Raw genomic sequence first — 21,306 nt, 5'->3', positions numbered from 1 at the left:
ACACACACACACACACACACGAGAGAGAGCTACTACAAGCACCCGTACTGTTGTACAATAGTTTTCAGCTATTTCTGACATGTCTCTTGTGTACGCGAGCAAATGCAACTGAGTGCTCAATTAGCAATGGTGTCATCCAAAGACGGACGCACACGCACACGCACACGCACACACACACACACACACACACACACAAAGTCACACACAGTCACACACACACTATAAAGTGGAGACAACAGAGCACTCTGCTAACCACTGATGCAGCACAGCTGGTCAGCTCATCAAGATGCTGCTTATCCTTTCATCAATAACCACTTATGCTTCTGATTGGTCATTTGTTGTTGCCAGTACATCATCATTGTATGACTGTGTGTAGATGTGGGGTCTCTTAAGCCAGTGGCTCTCAACCTGTGGGCCGCAGCCTTGATGAAATTGTAAATGGCCCCCAAATAACTGACATGACAGAGATTTTAATACAATATTCATATTTGACGAAAATAGAGCTGAGCCAGAAGGCAAAGCTCTCTGTCTACCGAGCAATCTTCGTTCCTACTCTCACCTATGGTCATGATTTGAAGTGTGGGTCATGAATGATCGAAAGAATAAGGTCGCGAATACAAGTGGCCTAAATGAGTTTTCTCAGACGAGTGGCTGGCAATTGGCATCTCCCTTAGAGATAGGGTGAGAAGTTCAGTCACGCGAGAGAGACTCGGAGTAGAGCCGCTGCTTCTTCGCCTGGAAAAGAGCAAGCTTAGGTGGTTCGGGCATCTGGTCAGGATGCCTCTCGAGCGTCTCCCTAGGGAGGTCCTCGACCTCGAAGCACGTCCCCACTGAGACCCCATGGGCAGACCAAGGCGCAGTTGGAGGGATTACATCGATTTACTGGCCTTGGATCGCCTCGGGATCCCCCAGGAGGAAGTTACTAATGTTGCTCTGGTGAGGGAATTCTGGAGCTCTCTGGTGGAGCTGTTGTCCCCGCGACCTGACTACGGATAAGCGGTTGAAGATGGATGGATGGATGGACACTCAACATTTATCAAAAATTTAAAAACAAAATTGCAAATGAACAAGCTGATATACAAATAGCAGATCTACTGTATATACAAGCAACATAGCAGATATACAAGCTCGCAGCGCAGCACAAAGTGCAAGCTTTTAGAAAAAAAGACCATTACTGCACCAAACGTACTGTAATCAACAAACTATACTATAAAAACTGATCAAACATTGGCCAACTTTTCAAAAAATATAAGAAAGAGGCAATTTCTTGTATATAGCCTATCTACAAGCTCACAATATTTATCAGTGGAACCGAGTCAAACAACACAATTAAATGCTTCAATTACTACATCACAAGAGCTTGCCAGGGTGGGGGGTCCCCAGTTAAAATATTAGTATTTTGTGGGGGTCCCTGCTTGTGGTGAAAAAAGAAAGTGATCAATATTCATAATGAGACGTGTCTCTTTTGGGTCTGGAGTTGAAGGAGTTTGGGAACTCTCTCCTGCAGTAGAGCCATGCATGCTGTAATCCATTCTCTGATGGTACAATCTGATCCCCCTCTAACAACAGCTACAGGTGAATTAAACATCCACCACCGCACTGTCAACCACACAGCCTTCATTTAACTCTGATCCCTTACGGCAGTGGTTTTCTACCTTTTCAGGCCGTGACCCCCCAAAATAATCATTTTGAACATCTGGGGACCCCCCCAGCCCAGGTCCACTTGGTTACAGTTGTAGACGATCTAAGTTCCAAAATGGATACATTAACAATGAGGATTTTACAGTGCAGCTGTAGTCTTCCTTAAGTATTTATTTGGCGAGCGAGTCTTTTTCTGCCAGTTCTCCTTGTATGTTTTTGAGACTGCCACACCTGCAGTCAACCCGGAACAAAGGACAAAGAAAGCCACAACAGTTTCCCTTGTACTTAAGTTTAAAATGTGCCACAACTCCCAAACATCCAAAATCCATGTTGTGTTCCGTCAGCTTGCTTTGGGCTATTATGATTGGTTGTAAACACACTCATAGATATACACTACATGCACGGTGTGAGCGCACACTCTGCGTGCACACACATCCAAGAGCCACTCAGGCAGATGTAAGGACTAGCCACTTACCACCAGAAAATTACATTAACTATCACATAACACTGTCAGAAACACTGGGAGAAACTCCAGTTCGCTCGCTCGCTCGCTCGCACGCACGTGCACACACACACACACACACACACACACACACACACACACACACACACACACACACACACACACACACACACACACACACACACACACACACACAGTGTTAGCAGCACTAATGGCTCAGTGCTGTGGAGACAGCCATGAAGTGCTAGCTGTGCCAAATCGAATCAACAAATCAACAAACCCTGTTCTGAACAGACAGAATGAAGTCCTGGGGAGTGGCCTCGACTATAGTAGCTCAAAACAGACTCGTACAGTTACACTGCAGGCCTCATATATAAGGTCAAGTAGATGTTCTGTAGGCCTACAATACAAAGTATATATAATTATATAATTTCAAACGGTTTTCACAAAAACAAATAATAGTAATAGTAGGGCTATAAGTCGGATGAAGATCTGAGTGACGTTGACAGCAATAAAAATACAGCGAAGCTTCTTGCAGCATTACTAGTTATTTAACAAAAATAATAATCAGAGATTAAAAAAAAAAAACATTAGAAATATTGAAAATAAATTATGTTCTATTTTCACTATAAAATAGGGCTTAAATTAGTTTATTCATAATGGAATATATTATTTTTTGGGAGGGGGAAGGGGGGGCTCGCAGAGAGACACAGAATGTATCTTTTGGGACTGAGCTGAAAAAGGTTTGGGAGCCAACCACTGGCAATGGACTACAGCCAGAAGTGACTTCACCGGTCCGGGTGGAGACTGGAGAGCATCTCAGTTACACTGCAAGCATCATACACAGTTACAGTAAACACACACCCCAAAGACACTCGCTGTCTTCTGAGGGAAGGCAGACCGTCGCCAACCATCATACTGCATATCGCCGATGTCGGGTTGGAAACCTTTGTATGTCCAAAACCGTTACTTTTTCTTTATTATTTTAAAAACATCTTAAAATAGTGAAAATAGACGATCTACAAGCACACAACATCGTGAGGCGTTGTGTGCTTGCAATCTGCTATTTTAACTACTTTCGTGTGAGACTTGTATGATGAAGCATTAACTTACGAAAAAACTTACAAATTTGAAATTTGGAGATACAAGGTTTCTGCCTGACAGAAACGATACACACACCATTGCTTGCCACAAGTTGTCTGTCTGAGAGGCAGCGTAATCAAAAGTGTGTCATTGGCAAAGAGAGGGGTCAGGAAAAATATATTCATATCCTAGCACAGTGTATCCACACATCCCAGCTCATGAGAACACCCACACACATAGTCACTTAAGGAAGTGGTTTGCACCACTTAAAAACAAGTTTATATCCTACTTAGGAAAAACAAGGTTTTACTGTAGCATAGTGTGGGTGCATACATTTGTTTTTCCAAAATGAGTTTATAGCACAGGCAGACTCTTCACATACTAGAGCATGTCTGAAATAAATGTCAGAGCTGAAATCGACATGTAAATATGAAATAAATGCCCAAACATGTAGCTAGGTGTAATGTTAGAGACCACAGAAGTGAACCTTTCAAGCCTGTTTTCTCAACTCGCTGTTTTCTGCAAGACATTACTCTATAAGCCATATCTCCAAAACTGGTGGGTCAAACTGAACAACCAATATGTTTGATTCCCTGCTTTCATATGACGTGAAAAATAAAAAAAAATCCAATGGCAGTCCCTCAGTCAAATTTAGTCACATATGATGTTGTTGGAAAACAATTGTATAGCCTACATCCATATTCTCCCAGCATGAGGGGTTAGTTAGGGAAACACGTTCATACATCAAAGCACAGTGCATCCATATTCCCCAGCATAAATGATCGTCTGTCGGGTGGAAACCTCATTATGTAAAAAACTGTTACTTTTCAGGATTGTGTGAAGTGTAGTATGATCAAGTATAGGGCATTAATGTATGAAAATACACGTTAGAATATGGAGATAAGAGGTTTCTGCCCGACAGCAACGTTAAGATATGTTTTTTAGGAAAACAAGCTGCATAATGCATCCACAGGTCCAGACAGCACATCACACACACACACACACACACACACACACACACACACACACACACACACACACACACACACACACACACACACACACACACACACACACACACACTCCCACTCCCACTCCCAACACTCACGGTTGAAGTCCCTGCGCTGCGCGCGGTGCCTCCAGGGCCGGCCCCGGATCCAGTTGAGCCGTCGAGGCAGCTCCATGGTGCCAGGCGAAGAGGAGGACAGTGGGTGGGTTCACAGCTCATCCGACACACGGCTTCACCCGGTGCCTCCACCTGAATCATGTGCGACACACGGCTTCACCCGGTGCCACCACCTGAATCTGAACGGCTTCACCCGGTGCCACCACCTGAATCTGAACGGCTTCACCCGGTGCCACCACCTGAATCTGAACGGCTTCACCCGGTGCCTCCACCTGAATCATGCCCAAGAAGACGGATTCTCAATGTGGGCGTCATTAACAGGTGCCAGGTTACCGCGCCCCCCCCCACACTCACCCACCGACCGACCAACGCACCGATCCAAACCTATAGAGTCCAAGAAAGGTTCTGATAAAAAAACATTTCGTTTCTCTCCCTCTCTCTCTCTCTCTCTCTCTCTCTCTAGGGCAGTGAACTGCTGGCTCTTGTGACTCCACACATTTTCTTCCCCTCTCCCTGACTTTATCTTTTATGCATGAGTCAGTGGAACCCAACTCCCTGGGTGCTGTGGAGGGGGGGAGGCTGCAGAGAGTCAGGTCTCATCCTGGGTGCTTGCGGATAGATAGGGGCTGTTACGTATTATGTATAATTGTGATTCATGATGTAATTGTGTTTTTTGGCATTGGACATTGGAGCATAATTGAAATATACAATTCTGTTTGTGTTTTTAGGGATTTTAAACATTGCACAGTGAGATATGAAGAAAAAAATACCCATTAGTGAAAAATATACAAAGAAATGACTGACAATGACTGGTACCAATAATCAAACTATATAATGCATTATGGAAAAAAGGGAAAATACTTAATTGTATAATTACTGAAACAATGTTTCAACAAACATTGTTTAAAAAATGTCCGTGAATTGAATCCAGATTTATACAGATGATCGAATGGAACTGATTCTAACTATAATGCAAAACAATGGCGATTGACTTAAGGAAACAATGCGATCAGGGTGTGATAATATTATGTAATAATTGTGACATGGCCTGCTCTTGGATAGGTGACACGTTGTGACAACCCAGAGTGCAGAGTCTGGGCTGGCTGCCTGGTGAAATGTGATGCCCTCTGTGACTGACACACACACACACACACACACACACACACACACACACACACACACACACACACACACACACACACACACACACACACACTGGACAGGTGAGAGACAGTGAGGAGGCGGAGCTTAGACAGTCGCCCAATAAAAGAGGAGGGAACTAGGTGGTGTGGACAGTAACAAAGGCCTACTGTAGAACTGTAGAATAGGCCTACTGTAGGCTACTTAAAAGAGCAGTTCAACCAAAAAATTACTTATTTTCCATTATTACACATCCCATGAAGCCTTGAATTCATGGAGATCTTTTTGTTTTTGTCGCATCTCTAGTCAAGCCAATCATTTGTTGACCGGCGGAGTCCAAGTTAAGTTAATTTTTTGGGTGAACTATATGTACTTTACCATCCTTTCCAAAGACAAATATTGTACTTTTGACTCCACTGCTATAATTGAGTGTGTATATATGTATATATACACACACACTCAAGTATTATTGTGTATTTTCTTTTCACCATAGCACTGGTCTTACTACTAAACAATCTTTGTCCACAAAGCCCTGCAGCATTTGTCCAGTATGGGGGTCATAGATGGAATTCGCAGGCAAAAATAACAATACAAAAATAAAATAATAATAATATCAAATGGGGATTATTTGATATGTTGGGATTTTTATTTATTTATATCTATGGGACAATCCAATCAACACTACAACATCCTCAAAGTAAATTTTAACTTGAGAGTGTACGAATGAAACCGAATGGATCCACAAGGTTCCATTAGTACCCTCTCTGAGTTGTACAGTACACAGGCTTATGTGGTCCGAGTCCGAGATTCGGACCACATAGGCCTACTGTAGGCTACTGTACATTCACACAGACTGAACAGCGTATAACATAAGACTCTTACCTAAATAATTAAGCAGTAGCTTAAAATGAAGGTGGCAATGTGAAGGTTAGCAGTGCAACTGAAGCCAGCTGCCACTCACCATGTTAGTAGCCTACATGTATTCTTTCTACATATAGCAGTTATGGCTTGTGGGTTGACCACAACCAATACTGTCTTCTGCTGTGAAACTTTATATTTCCATGAACGGACACCAAGGAGACATCTACGACACAGGTCGACACCCCAGCCAGGACCATAAATGCTTTATTGCATCCTGTTTGTTTTGGGGCACATGGGCCATGGCTAAAGGCGTTTTGAGATTGACAAAAAAATTTTGCGATTTAAACGGGTCTTTTTAAATAGCTATAGTGGGCATACCATATTGCCTGATATACTACTATGGATTGCAACAAACCAACAGCCACAAACAATTCCATTATGAGATGATGACCTCTAGTGGCATACTAGACACAGCACTGCACACAGAGAACCAATAAATAGCGGCATAATGGGCATAAATGAAATGGTCAGGATTACATTTTCAGGTAACAACAGATTAGAAGTAGTAGAACGTTGGGTTGCATTTGTATGTACCTGCAGCATATGACAGAAGTCCAAATATATCCATCTTTATCTGTTGCTTCGGTTGTCTCACTTGTCACTTGAGCCAGCAATTATTAAGTCCATTAATTACAATAGTCGGTTGCAACCACAGTACACTAATTATCATTTTAGGCTAGCTACAACGTGTAGCCAATATGGTAACCCAACATAAATAGGTAAATCACACTTTAAAGGCCGATTCCGTCTAAATAAATATATCGCACAGTAGCCAATGGCCGCACACTGAGCGCACTGCCAATAATAGGCGAGTGCGCTCCCGCCTCCCGGTACGCATTTCCGAACGCACACTTTATTGATCGAGCAAATTAGCAGCAACTTGCCACCTGTGCACTGTGTGCAGTGAGAGGACCGAGAGAACTCGGGGCACGTGGTGTATGCATTCCGTAAACTTCAGACTTCAAATGGGGATAGAGCGTCGCAGTCCCGCCCCAAGGGGGCAGGCAGGCTTTCCCATAGATATATTTATTACATGGCTTGGTTGAATGCTTGATTCTGATTGGTCAATCGCTTAATTCAGCGGTGAGTTATCTCATGATAATGACCGCTCCGCTGTATAATGACCGCTGCCTAATCAAACCCTCTGAGCACCACCAGCTGCGCGGCTGCGCCCGCTTGATTTACTGCCGTTTCCAACATAACAGCCATGTAAACACACACACTACTGACACACAATGTAATTTACAGCTAAACATTGCTCTTAAAAATGTTTTTGAAAACATTTGAGCGAGAAATAGACGAAGCAGCTGGACCCGAAAATGGATTCTATTTGATCAACTCACTTCCTTGTTTTCCGACAGTGCTTCAGCCCTGCAGCTGGGCAGACGCAGCCAGCGCGAAGTTATGGAATACTTTTTTTGTTGTGTTTTGGATCAATTTATGTTAGTTAGCCATGTAATAAGCGGGATAATATCTGGCTAGGTGGTCATTGTCGGGATATAATTCACCTTCAGGGAGTGTAACCACCTCGGCTTCGCCTCGGTGGTTAAACTCCCTGTCGGTGAATTATCTCCCGACAATGACCACCTAGCCAGATATTATCCCTTACATAAACACTAGATGGCTCAAGGCGGAGTTTCTGACGTCGTTCACCCGGCAGCCGTCTTACATCGGGGATACAGTACAGTATGTTCAATGGCAGCTCAAACAGAAACAGTCATAACTCGCTCAAATCTTGACGGATTTACAAACGGGTTGGTTCATTACAAACGTTGTCAACGTGGCTATGATTCAGGACGCTTATCTGCTTAATTTATTTTTTTATATGAACGTCGTATAAAAGCATATAAGTATGCGGACGTCTCTGACGTTTATAACAAACCAAACCGTTTGAAAATCGGTTGAAAATTGAGCAAGTTATGGTCATTTAAGAGTACATGCCCCATATACCCAATGTTATGTGTCCCGAGGTAAGATGGCCGCCACGTAACGACGTCGCTCTCCATTGGCCAACAGCGCGGGTGAGCTATCTAGAGTTTATATATATATCTATGGGCTTTCCAACGTTGAAGCTCTGGGTCCTAGTGGTAGGAGGAGGGACTACAGGCGGACCCGTGGATTCATGACCGGGAAACCCCGTGCAGCTGGGCTTTAACGTTGAGCGCTCGGTTGCCCTACGTCACTCAGGACCTCAAAGTTGAGGTCCTGGGAGGGACTTCCGGCAGTCTTCCGGGTGCTTCAAAACGCCACTGAGCAACTTCCACTGACATGAATAGCTGGGGGGGCGGAGCTTCGCGCCAGTTCAGTCTCTATTATATATATATATACACTCTATGGTCCCGCCCCCTACCATGGACCAGGAAATGAATCCCAATGCATTTTCCTCATAGACATTTCGGAAAGTATTTATTTAAAGACGTTTACGCCGCGGACAAAGCCAACTCGGGTCGTGACAACTCATGACAACAAACACAATTTTTGGGCCGAAAAAATAATTAGAAAGAAGAAAAAAAACGGCAGGTTACAACACTTTTTTTGTTGTTTTTCTTCTTTGTAATTATTTGTTTGGTCCAAAATATTGTTTGTGTTGTCATGAGTTGTCACGACTCGAGTTGGCTTTGTCTTTAAATAAATACTTTCTGAAATGTCTATGGGAAAAATGCATTGGGATTCATTTCCTGGTCCATGGCAAGGACAGTCTAAGAAGGATAAGACGCGAAGACCGTACGGGCGACGCCATGTTGCTTTGGAAGGAAAGAAACATGCGCAGTTGAGACCAAGGAAGCTGAACGCGGAAGTGTTGGCTGCATATAGCCCATTGCGCATGTTTCTTTCCTTCCAAAGCAACATGGCGTCGCCCGTACGGTCTTCGCGTCTCATCCTTCTTAGACTGTCCTTGGTCCATGGCAAGGACTGTCTAAAGAGGACGAGACGCGAAGACCGTACGGGCGACGCCATGTTGCTTATGGTGCTCCATGGACGGAAAGAAACATGCGCAATGGGCTATATGCAGCCAACACTTCCGCGTTCAGCTTCCTTGGTCTCAACTGCGCATGTTTCTTTCCTTCCATGGAGCACCATAAGCAACATGGCGTCGCCCGTACGGTCTTCGCGTCTCGTCCTCTTTAAACAGTCCTTGGTCCATGGTAGGGGCGGGACTGCGACGCTCAAGCCGCCATTGGACTGGCCCCATGAAGTGAACGGAGTTTGCGTATAACTGTCTATACTCTATGGCTCTGCTCGGGACTAGGCCTACTTTGAGGCGGGCGGCGGGCCACTCTGTGCTCAGGATGACGGGGGCGTCGAACGAAAACTGTCGTAGCAATATTATTAAATGTATTATTAATAATAAGGTCTATACTAATATAGCCAATAGCCTACTGCTGCTGTTGTACACTATACAGGATCTCCTCACTGGTCAACAAAAACACCTTGAAGACCCTAACAGGAGCCCTCTTCGACTATATGCATGCACCTCCTGGTAGACAGCACCTCTAGGGCCTCACTCACACCTAACACGCAAGACACACTTGTGTCCTGTCTTGTGTGTCATGTCCGCCTCAATGCATTTCCACTGGAAGTCACATGGTTTCCCCAAACATTTTAGTGTGACCATGTGACTCCCATTGGAAATGCATTGAGGCAGCCATGCCCACTTTGACAGGCTGGAATGGCTTAGGGTTGCCTTGTCTCCTCCTGACAGGTAGTATTCACCATTTCACTTCACACAGGACATGAAGATTTCGACATAGGTAGGCCTACACAAAACATTTTGTTATAGAGAACTTCCATCAAGGGTAACAAACAAAACGAATAGCCTAGTAGCCTACCAGCAAAATTTCCCAAATGATTGACAGAAGCTGTGTTCATGAGCTAAGTGTATAGGACCCAGCAAAATATCCCAAAAGGGGTGTAAACATTTGCCGCTTCCAGCTCGCATCCTTGTTGTGCGGCAAGTAGGACCCTAGCCTATTTTGAGTTTGACAGTTTCTCTATACAATGTAAGCCAAGTGGAACAGTTACATAGGACAGAATCAATTACAGATGGATAATAGCTGTATAAAGTAGGTGGTCATATTAAAAGGTCAACATCCCTGTGATGAATTTATCAAAACAATTAACACAGCTGTCCACTTTCCATTCATGCTCCCCAAAAGACTACAGCAGCCAAAGAGAGACAAACGTGAATGAGGTATTTTTTCCCGCTAGATAAACCACAGGTTTTCAAAGCAAATACATGGAGATCCCTTGCCTGATGTCACTTTGAGACCCTCTCATTGAATGGTTAAATGTATACAACATACATTTATTTTCAGGCACTGTGATTAACAAACTTTAATATTGATCAAAGTCATTTGGACACAAGGCATTAAACATTCCACATAACTTGACTTTATTACAATAAAACACACCGCGGGTCCTGCAGTGATTGTACAGGATATTGCATTGTAAAGCACTTCATTTGTCCATGTCGTAATACAATAAATTAAAAAAGGCTGTGGCTCCTGAACCGGTACCCCGATCTCTAAAGCCTCCAAAACCGGGAGTTGGAGGTCACGCAATGTCATTGTCTAACTGAGGGCAAAACAGCCATTGCAGATCCTTACTGTGACCTCAACGTCAGCAAAACCATACCTAAACCATGCATGGTCGTAGACTGTATTTTTCAGTGAAGGTGTAAAGGGAAGATAATATACCAGCAGACCTAGTATAGGCAAGAGACACTTCAGGATAGTCAAGGAGGCCATCGTGTACGATATTAGAGTAATAATGGGACGTTTTTAGATGGGATGTTAACTGTACAAGCCAGGAAAGAGACTTGCTCTGGTCAACATTGGTGTCTGGCTGAACCCGCCGCTCGGCTCAAGGCATTGTGGGTACGATACTGCAGGTTCAGGAGCCACTACCCAAGAGCAGAAATACACAGAAGAAGACAGAACATAAGCGATTAAGACAAAAAAGGTTATCTAGACCTCCCAGTTTCAACAAATAACCTGCCCCACACTGACGGCAGTGGTCCACAACTAATATAAAAGCCTCCATTTCGGGCTTCAGGAGATTGAGGAGACTAAATAACAGACTGAAAACGCTTGCCATTTTAAATCCGTTTACTACCAAGTGCTTGTGGGAGATAACAGGATTTTCCACGGCGGTAAACTCACTAAACTGACAACCAGATGGATGGCCCGTACATACAGACGCCACAATCACTCGCACGTCGTTATACAGCTTTATCCTACAAGAAAGGCAATAAACACACAATGACATCTGTGCTTTGTTCGCTGGAATCGGACTGTTGATGTGGTGGCAGGGTTTTAATCTAGATCGAACGCGCAAGAGCTGCTGATGGTTTAACAAACCCCAAGTGCATTGGCGCTACACTAAGGTTCTTTATGAAATGGAGGAAAAAAATAAAAATATTGTATAGCTTCTAAGGTCCATGAAACAAGTGCTATACGACAGTGGTCCTCAAACATTTTCATGTCATGGACCCCGGATGTATTTGGCCGCTGACTTCCATTTGAAAAGATTTTGTGCAACAAGGGACCCCCATAAAGGGAAGATTTGTGATCCATTTCGAAAATAGATGACCTACAAGCTCACGTGTCACATTATGTGAGCTTGTAAAACATTTAAAAAAAAAAAAAAGTGCAGATTTATACTTGGTTGCACACCGGTGTCTTGCACCAGAAATAGTATGATTAAGCTCAAAACTTGTTGCGGTGCCACCCGTTGAGAGCTTGCAGATAGTCTGTCGGTGCACGATACGATGCACAACCAAGTATTAATCAGACATTACACGTTTAAACGGTTTCTCATTTTGCTGTCGACCGCCTCGAAACCCCTCAAGGACCACAGTCCCTAGTTTGACAACCAGAGCTATACAGAACGATTGTATATGGTTCTTAACGGAAAACCTGCGATGTTCTTTCTGTAGAATGAAATCCATGTGTAATCTTTCGGGGGGGTACATACATATTAAGTGAGCTACAGAGCCTTTCAAATTTCTCTCGGCATAAAACACGTCACATAATCACTGGACCATGTGAACCTTGACAATCGACACAATGTGCTAAAAATGCACACTCCTCTGCTGTGCTCAAATGATGTGCGACTATATGAAAAAAAAATATATATATTTGGTCTTAAGCAGGTCCTAGATTTACATCAAGAAGGCACACGTGAAGACAACGTGCTACATGCGCGGCGAGCGGAGTTGATCTTTCTTTACAGGAAGACATGGGCTGTGTCCTAGGCCATTATATTCTGCTAGCTCCCAGGAAAGGACATCTACATATTGTTAGAAAAGTCGAGAGCTTGTAGATTTGATTTGAGCACTCGTAAAATGTGATCTACACACATGTACATTGAAATTTGCTTGTAAATTGTCATTTGAAGTCAAATAAACAATTGTGGAAATGTCGATCTACTGTACACGTGTGAATAATTATTTTCCGTGACTTAACTTTGTGATTCAAATGTGCGTGTTAAAAGGTAAACATTTCTGTGAGTTTGAGTGCTTAAATCAAGAATACATGCTCTCATATTTTGAAACAGTACTATAGATGTCCTTTCCTTCTGTACATAACCTTGTAGGAGTGAGGATAGAGGAGCTAGGACAGAGACACACAGCCAGGAGTTTCATGCACGTTTAGATGGACAGTAATGGCAGAAATGACATTCATTCGCAGCAGTTCCAGCAAGTAAACTAACTGACAACAGTGTGATGTCAATCTCTTACAAATAAATGGTTTGGAAGGTGCTGGTTTTATCCAGGTCAAATGACCCAACTGTCTGAGAGTTCTACCTATAGTATACTGTACATAGATGGTTCTACCCGTCATAGCATAGATAAAAAGAAAAAAAAGACGGAAAAGTGCGAACAATCTGAATGCTGTGAGAACATCCTATAGATCCATAGAAAAAATAACAACCCCAATGTGTACATGACCTACATTATTTTACATTGGCAAACAAAAAATTGCATACACGGATTCAGTCTAAAAGCTTATGGATGTTTGCCCGACACCTGATTCATACTTTGTTGGGCACCGGTGTCGAGCATCCGAAGCTAACCGAAAATAGCAGATGTACCGAAAAGATGTCCTAGGATAAAATACTCCCATGAGTGTTGAGACCGTTTGTCAGACAGCCAGCCGGAATATGACGCAGCAAGGTTCTGCTGTTCCATCTGTCTGACGTTAATCTCACGCCTACCAAGAAAAGGAAAAAAAAACAACATTTTTGGCTGAGCTGGTGGAGAGACTGAAGAGGACAGGACTCCAAACTGTCCCTCCAGAACAGAGATGAGTTCTTACAATATTCATGTTAAAATCAGGCTCTTGGCTATTTTTCAGCCATTTCCAGGCTTGATTGTATGCATTGAAGACAGTTCATGCTAATGCTGAGCTGTGAGTGAGGCGTCTTTGTATAAATGGCCTCTACAACATCTTAATGTCACAGGAGTTATTTTTGTAGCTCATCCCCCTGTGAAAAAACTGAATAACAGAAACCTGTAGCCACTAGGGGGAGCAGAGCTTAAAGATGACAATATAGCTGCAGCCTGCAACTGATGGAGGGTTTGGTTAAAACGGTGGCTCTGAAACGTAATTTCAAGCACCCACATAACTCGCAGAGTAACAGACCATTAATGGTCCATGTAGACCCATCCTTAAGGAACCATGAGGGTCCTTGAACCCCACTTTGAAAATCTCTAAGTAAACATCACATTGCACTGTGAGAATAAATGGTGTTCCAGTGGAGGGATGAAGACAGGTTTGATGGCGACGATTCATTGGTTGTATACAGTACTTTATCATGGCAAGGTTGGATCATAGGACCCCCCTCCCCCCCCACCCCGACTTTGAAAATAAAGACAGTACGAGACCTCCAAGGCTCCACGAAAAGTTACAAGGCTGTGACAGCCATGCCATTAACAGGCGAGACATACGACGACTCGACAAATAATTTGTGCATACCTAAAAGCCTTTCAGCTTTTTGGATTTTGTAAGATTGTTCTTTTGTACATTTTTTGCATGAGTATCCTAGAATATTTCAGGAATGTCTGTGTGTGTGTGTGAGTGTATGTTTTTCCGTGTGTGTACGGAGGAAGCTGCATGAATGTCACATGGCGCAAACGCCTCTTAAAAAAAACACAATCCTATAGCAGTCACGTCTACGGCGGAATTCCTTCCTTACACTGTTCGTAAAAAAAAGCCTAGCCTTTAGAAGAGAAATGTGCGGAGAGGGGGAAGGGGAGGGGCAGCTTCAGCGGAGGGCACGTCCCGTCCAAACCCTTTCTGGTTTCTGTGGGACCCTCCATCCTTGGATCACTCGATTTTGTCTGGGTCGGGGTTGTCCAGGTCAATGTCGGGCGACACAGCGCAGCACAGACACAGCTTCTGGGTGTACAGGGACATCTTGTCTACGGACCCAAACAAAGTGAGAAGATCATCAATGAAGACTCTGAATTAAATAAAATTGTATGCATTTGTATGTGACTTTAATATGGTCCGAAAGTGCATTATGATAGGTAGGAGATGTACAGTAGTTGGCCCTTGGGTGTTTTCATATTTTCTATTAGGCCCCCTTTGAAAAAAGTCTGGACACCCCTGGATTAGTACTTACACAATTTCTGGTTGTTGAGGTGCATCCACATGATTTATTTGAGTGAGAAGATTCAATAGATTCAATATTTAGTCAATGTTCCAACACTTGAGAAGTCCAGGCAGTTCCTATTAACCACTCATTCGCTACCGAAGCTTACAATGGTTATGTGGAAAACAGGCAGACATCCTCACACATGTTAACCACATCAGGTGGTCTAGACTCTAAAAAAATGCTGAGTCCTTGCTTAGACAAATGAAAAACAGAATAAGTACCAAAATCATGGCACTGTGTCTTTAAAAAGAAAATGGTTTTCTAGTGGCAACGTTCCGCATTAAGCTAATAGCATTATGTGTGTTTACTCCACGTGTGAATAATGTTCTGCTTTACAGTATATGCTCACAATCTTCATGCTACAGAAACCAGCACATGAGCTGGATTTGAAGGTGGAAAGCTCAACTTTGAAGGGATACAACGACATACAGTCGTTTAGGCATGCTGGACAATGAGCCAGTGTTACAGTATACTGCAAGTCAGACAGAGATTAGTCTGAGTCCGAGTTATGGATGATTTGTAATTCCCTGACCTAATACTTATGTGTTAAGTCCCGACTAAAAACCTAATTCCCACTGACAAAGTGTTTTGCACTGTATGCAAGTGTGAAAAGAAAGTGGTCACTACAAGACCATGTCTTATGCTAGGTATTCCCAAACTTTTCCAATTCCAAAGATCATACTAATAGTCATAGCCTATGGCTGGCAGATTCCGGTCAATAAAGTATATACAGTAGCAGTGGTTCGCAAACTTGTCAAGAACCCCCAAATTGACACATACAGTAAGCTTGCAGACCCCTTTTGAAAAGATCTGCCAGGGACCACGATAACAGAAGATTTGTTTATGGCCATAGCAGTGATTCTTATACTTTTCTTTAATTTCAAGGACCCACAGTTAGATATGCACTAGGCCACGGACCCTCATTTGATACGGTTTTGATCTCTGGGACCACCCCAATCTGCACTGTAGAATCATCTCTGGGACCACCCCAATCTGCACTGTATAATCATCAGTGTTAAAGGTATATTCAGTGATTTCACTTAATTCAAATATCACTTATTTTTTGGATAATCCTCCCTACTATAAAGTGTGCTGACCATATAAGGAGTTCCTCCCTGTCCCCAGTGAGCCCCTGGGGTCAAAAAACCCTAGTTTTGGTTTGGGCTTTGGGTGGCAAAGCCTTCATCCAATCAGGATGTGAGGGACCTTCCTCCAATCATTATCGAGTGGGGCGGGCCTTGGTGCACGTGCGGTTGGTCTGTTGTACTTCCCCCACTGTAGAGCGTGTGCATGTGCACATCTTGTTACCGGGGCGGACCAGGGTTTTTTCCAAATCACCCAAATCACTGAATGCTCCTTTAATTTAACTCAATACCAACTCAGTACCAATTGGTACAAACAAAAGGGTTAAATTGAATTCCCAACGATCAATAATTTGGCTGGGGGGACCCCCCCCCCCCTGGAACCCTTTGAGAGGGAGTATATAGGGTTACGTGCTGCTTAACTGAACAGTGAGTATATAGGGTTACGTGCTGCTTAACTGAACAAACAAAAACAAATCTTGAGTTTCAGAAATTAAAAAGAAAAGGCTGGTGGTAACCAACGGCCTTGGCGTCCTCTCACCCAGCAGTTTGCGCATCCAGGCGGGTCTGGAGCTGGGCGGCAGGTGGATACAGAAGTAGTAGACGGGCGCCCCGGACAGCGCCACGCCGATGCCCACCAGGGAGTTGATGGTGTCGCTGTAGAGCGGCACCACCACCAGGAACACACTGCACAGGCAGTACGTGATCGGGAAGAACAGCGACAGCTGCAGAGAGGGGGAGAGGAGGGAGAGAGGGGGGGTGTCAGTGATTCTCAACCTTTTCCAATTTCAAAGACTTGAGAAATGCAACCAGCAACCTCAAAGAAGATTAAGGGGCTTCATATTTTCTCCAGTCATTAAAACGATGCTGAACTTATCTGAATAATTTATGGTTCAAAAAGGAATGCTGCAGGGTCCCGTTAGAAATGATTATTAATTAACGTTCAAATCTTCTCCTTTAGTCTAGTTCCCATCAGGGTCGACACAGAGGATCATCAGTTTCCGGTTTCCTTCCTTGGTCACTCCTGCCACCTGCATGGCATGCCCCCTCTGCTCTCACCGCATCCATCAAAGCCCTTCTTTGAGCTTTCCTCTTCTCTTGCCTGGCAGCTCCATCTTTCTCCCAATGTGCCCCTCGTCCCTTCTCTGCATATATCCACTCCAAACCTTGACTCTTTTGCTTTATCCCCAAACCCTCTAACCTGGGCTGACCCTCTAATGTAGTCATTTCTGATTTTGTCCCTCCTTTTGTCACTCCTAATGAGAATCGTAGCATCCTCAATTGTGCCACCTACACCCCTGCCTCCTGTCCTTTCGTCAGTGCCACCGTTTCCAAGCAGTACACAGAGCATGGCTGGTCTCACTACCATTTTATACACCTCCCCTCTCACTTGCAAATGTCTCCTGACACTTTCCTCCATCCGTTCCACCCTGCCTGCACGCTCTTCCACACTTCATTACTTTGGAGAGTTGACCCCATGCATTTAAAAAAACTCCCTTCACTTTTGCCACCTCTACTCCTCCTTGCATCCTCACCGCTCCACCGTCCTCCCCCTCAATCACACAAACATATTTACACTCATTTTCTGAACAGTTTATACCCAGCAGCTACCTGTTGAAGACATGAACACGCCTGTCGCCAAGCTGGAATGCTTCCCTTATGTTGGTCTATTCTCCCCATCCTGGATTACCTTCCATCATGTAGTAGATTACATTAATACTGCCTTATGCAGATTCCATCTGGCATGGTTTCACCTGAGGTGGAATTAACTATGAGAAATATGTGGTTTGAGTGGTGCAGCCACTCCAATGACCAACAATGTCTGTCCCTATGTCTGTCTGTATGTTTAGGGTACCAAAAGGTGACAAAGCAGCGCTGTTGAGCTTCACAGTTCACACAGGTGCATGATGGGAGGCTTTTTTGGGAAGCCGAGAGTGGGAAGCTGAAAGCCGACAACCACTAGTCAGACACCCCAACAGCACAACTCAGTTCAGACGGGTCTAGTTTTTACCTTTCCTGTTGGTCTACACTGCTGGTCTGCTGCTCGTTTTATTTAATGTTTTTTGAGTGGTGAAACTCAAAAAACATTAGGGTACCAACAGGGGGCGCTGTTGCACCACTCACTTCAGACAGGTCAGATATTTGGACGACCTCATGGCTAAACAAGCACATACAGTACTTACCATTACATACTCTATCTGGATATATTGTTTGTTTATTTCTCTTTTGAATAGGATGACAAATGTCACCTACTTCTTTACACCTGCAAACCTATGATGTGACACGAGTCTGAGTGAGTCTTACACATCATTAGTTTTGTCGAATAGCAATAACAAAAAAGAAAACACACATTATGTCAAATGCTGTTCTGTATAAATTGAGTGCTAGCACTTACTTACTGTATGGAGTGCTAGCAGTGTGCTACTATGGATTGAGTGCCAACAGTGCTAGTATACCTTGACAGGTCGGTGCCTGTTGGGGTCTTTGAAGCGCAGGTATATCTGACTGCAGATGGACAGACCAATGAACAGCCAATAGTTGAAGCTGAAGTAGTTGATGAGCTTGAAGACGTCTCGAACACACAGGAAGATCAGAGACATGATACCCTGTGAAATACACACATTTACTTTGTACACATTCATTGTGCACTAAATTGAAAAAACAAAAAAGCTATGGGCAAACAGTACAAAATGCAAGCAGCAAAGGCTCATTATTCCACTGTAATATTCACATCCACAAGTAAGTTGAGACATTTGTTGCTTTATGTAAGGGCCATTCACACCAAGAACGATATCGTTCTGACCCGGGCACCTAGGCTACAATGTTACATTGTGAGCCTGGGTTCGAGTCCCGATCATGGTGGCCTTTGCTGCGTGTCACTCCCCATTTCCTGTCAGCCTACTTTCCTATGAATAATAAAGGCATAAAAAGCCTCAAGTAAAACTAAAATATAAATAAAATAGTTCTAACTCAAATTGTCCACACAAGTATAGTCGAGCACGATCTTCATGAAAAGATAGAAGCATTGACAGCCATTCAAAATCCCACAGACGGATGTGATGAAAGTTTTGAGATGAGAAACCAGGCTAGCAGATGAGACCATATGAAGCTAATGCTAGCCTTTAGGTCAACTGTCATTACCTCAGGTAGGGTGCAACTATTTCACCTCCTTATAATGAATATTGACTCAGATTATCCATAGGATTCTCTCTCTCCTCTCTCCTCTCTCTCCTCCCCCCCCCCCCCCCCCCCCCCTCTCTGTGCTGTGGGCTCTGACACAGCTCAGAATGTTTGGTGACACCATTTCCAGAGTGTATTAACATCACATGTTCACATCAAAGACATGCAACACAGCCAGAACTGACCCATAAATAGTCCAATTAGCAGCCCCGAAGAGATGAATGCATTTTGTTAAAATTACATAATCGGTCATGTCGCAGAACGATTACATAAATCGGTCATAGTTGTCTGGCTAAGCGAGACTACTCAGAACAAAAGAACTGCAAGCAAGGTTTGTACCCACAGGTGTTTTTACCCCATTCATATTAACGCATTTAGACCCGATCAATCCGGGACAGCATCAGTGTCACATTCATTGTTGCAATATAAATAGCAACATTAATTTTAATTTACAGATTAGATTTGTTTCAGAATTTTTTTATTAGGATTTAGAAGCCGTTTTTGGAATCGACCTCAAGTCTGAATGGGTTAACCACATATCTCTCTAGACTATTGTTTTTTCCCCTGTCCACCCCAAAACGCTTCGCCAAAAATAGCCACGCTTGTAGATCTACTTTTAGATTGTTGGAGAAAACAATGTCATCAGGAAGATAAGAACATGGAAAACAGGACGAGATTTAAATCACCCACACACACGTAACCAGGTTAATACCCAACACAACAGCACCAGTAAACATTTGACTGACTCCTTGCCAGAGACCCGATTAGCCTGTGGGGTTACCAGCGAGTGTGTTTACATGAACGCATATTTAGAGGGAATAGAGTATTTTGTTGCCGTGGAGGTACGTCCAAAACCATTCCTTTTTTTAAAATCATCATTTTAAAAACAGTTTAAAATAGTGAAAATAGCCAATCTACAAGCTCACAAGTTTATGAGCTTGTATATCTGCCATTTTCACTACTTTTGTACAACACTCTTGTATGACAAAGAATGTTCATTTAAGGAAGAATGTTCATTTAAGTTCGTAAAAAACAAGGTTGAACTATGGAGATATGAGGTACTGACGTTGAAGAGCAGGGCCGGGATGGGCGTGAAACACTTGACGTGGATCATGGACAACATGTTGGGCAGGTGGCCCTCCCTAGAACCCACGAAGAACAACCTAGGAGAAGAGAAACATGTTGATGTCCATGGAATGAAGCACAATAAACACAATTCTAATAAGTCATTTTCTTGCTGTTCTACATATATCCTTTGCTTTTATGAATTATCAGAGACCATTAGGGTTTTATGGATGCTTCTGAACATGTATTCTATTGCTACTTCAAATACTCTCTTGTATTGCCATCATTGACATTTGCTAAATGTATACTCCGAATATACTGTAGTAAGTCTACAAAAATAGTTTGGTAATTTGGCCCGTCTACAGAAAATGGGACAAAATAAAGGTTATTGAATATAGACATTTTGTGCATAAATGTCATGGCAAAGTTTCTGACCTGGATGCAGCAATAATGGAAGAGTTGAGTCCTCCGTAACAGGAGATGGCCACTGACAGAGGGATGAACCAGCGAGCCCAGCCCAGCACGTCATCAGCAAAGGTCTGCAAACACATTCAAAATTACCTTCCTTACAGTTCAGTCAGATAACTCACGAATAGATTGAACAAATATTTATTATAGAATGAGAATACAAGTGCATATAACATTTTATCTTGGCGTTCAGCTCCGCTACATTTTTCTCCCTGTTCGGCACAATTATAGATCAGAGCAAGAGTAGGGAGATAGATATACAATAACAACCCCCCCATGGGGAACAGAAATAGCAGAGCCTACTGGTGGTGCTGGGGTGGCGGTGGAAGCAAACCACCAGGAACGCATACAGAGGAAGGAACGCAGGAAGAATCCAGACTTAGGTGAGCTACCTAGGTACCTAGCTACCGAGGTACCTAGGTAGCTAGGTACCTTCCATCCTCGAGGCTAATCTTTCCAGTGATAAAATGGCCACC

At 43.4% G+C, this 21,306-nt stretch overlaps 1 protein-coding gene across 2 annotated transcripts in view; it reads right to left on the bottom strand.

The window, feature by feature from the left end:
- Nucleotides 1-10,694: 10,694 nt before the first annotated feature.
- LOC306938609 (Y+L amino acid transporter 2) overlaps nt 10,695-21,306 on the bottom strand; it is a 35,278-nt gene continuing 24,666 nt past the window's right edge. For both annotated transcript variants that reach the window (XM_079522870.1, XM_079522871.1), the window contains exons 8-12: nt 20,798-20,901; nt 20,364-20,460; nt 18,574-18,723; nt 16,659-16,842; nt 10,695-14,799 (exon numbers count right to left, since the gene is read on the bottom strand). In XM_079522870.1, coding sequence (XP_079378996.1) covers nt 14,705-14,799; nt 16,659-16,842; nt 18,574-18,723; nt 20,364-20,460; nt 20,798-20,901 — 630 coding nt within the window. In that variant the 3' untranslated portion in view covers nt 10,695-14,704. The remainder of the gene's footprint in view (nt 14,800-16,658; nt 16,843-18,573; nt 18,724-20,363; nt 20,461-20,797; nt 20,902-21,306) is intronic.

This window comes from Electrona antarctica (assembly GCF_951216825.1).
Source record: "Electrona antarctica genome assembly, chromosome: 15".
In the NCBI taxonomy this organism is placed as follows: Eukaryota; Metazoa; Chordata; class Actinopteri; order Myctophiformes; family Myctophidae; genus Electrona; species Electrona antarctica.
Note: the sequence above shows the minus strand (reverse complement) of the source record. Positions and strands in the feature narration are given on the sequence as shown.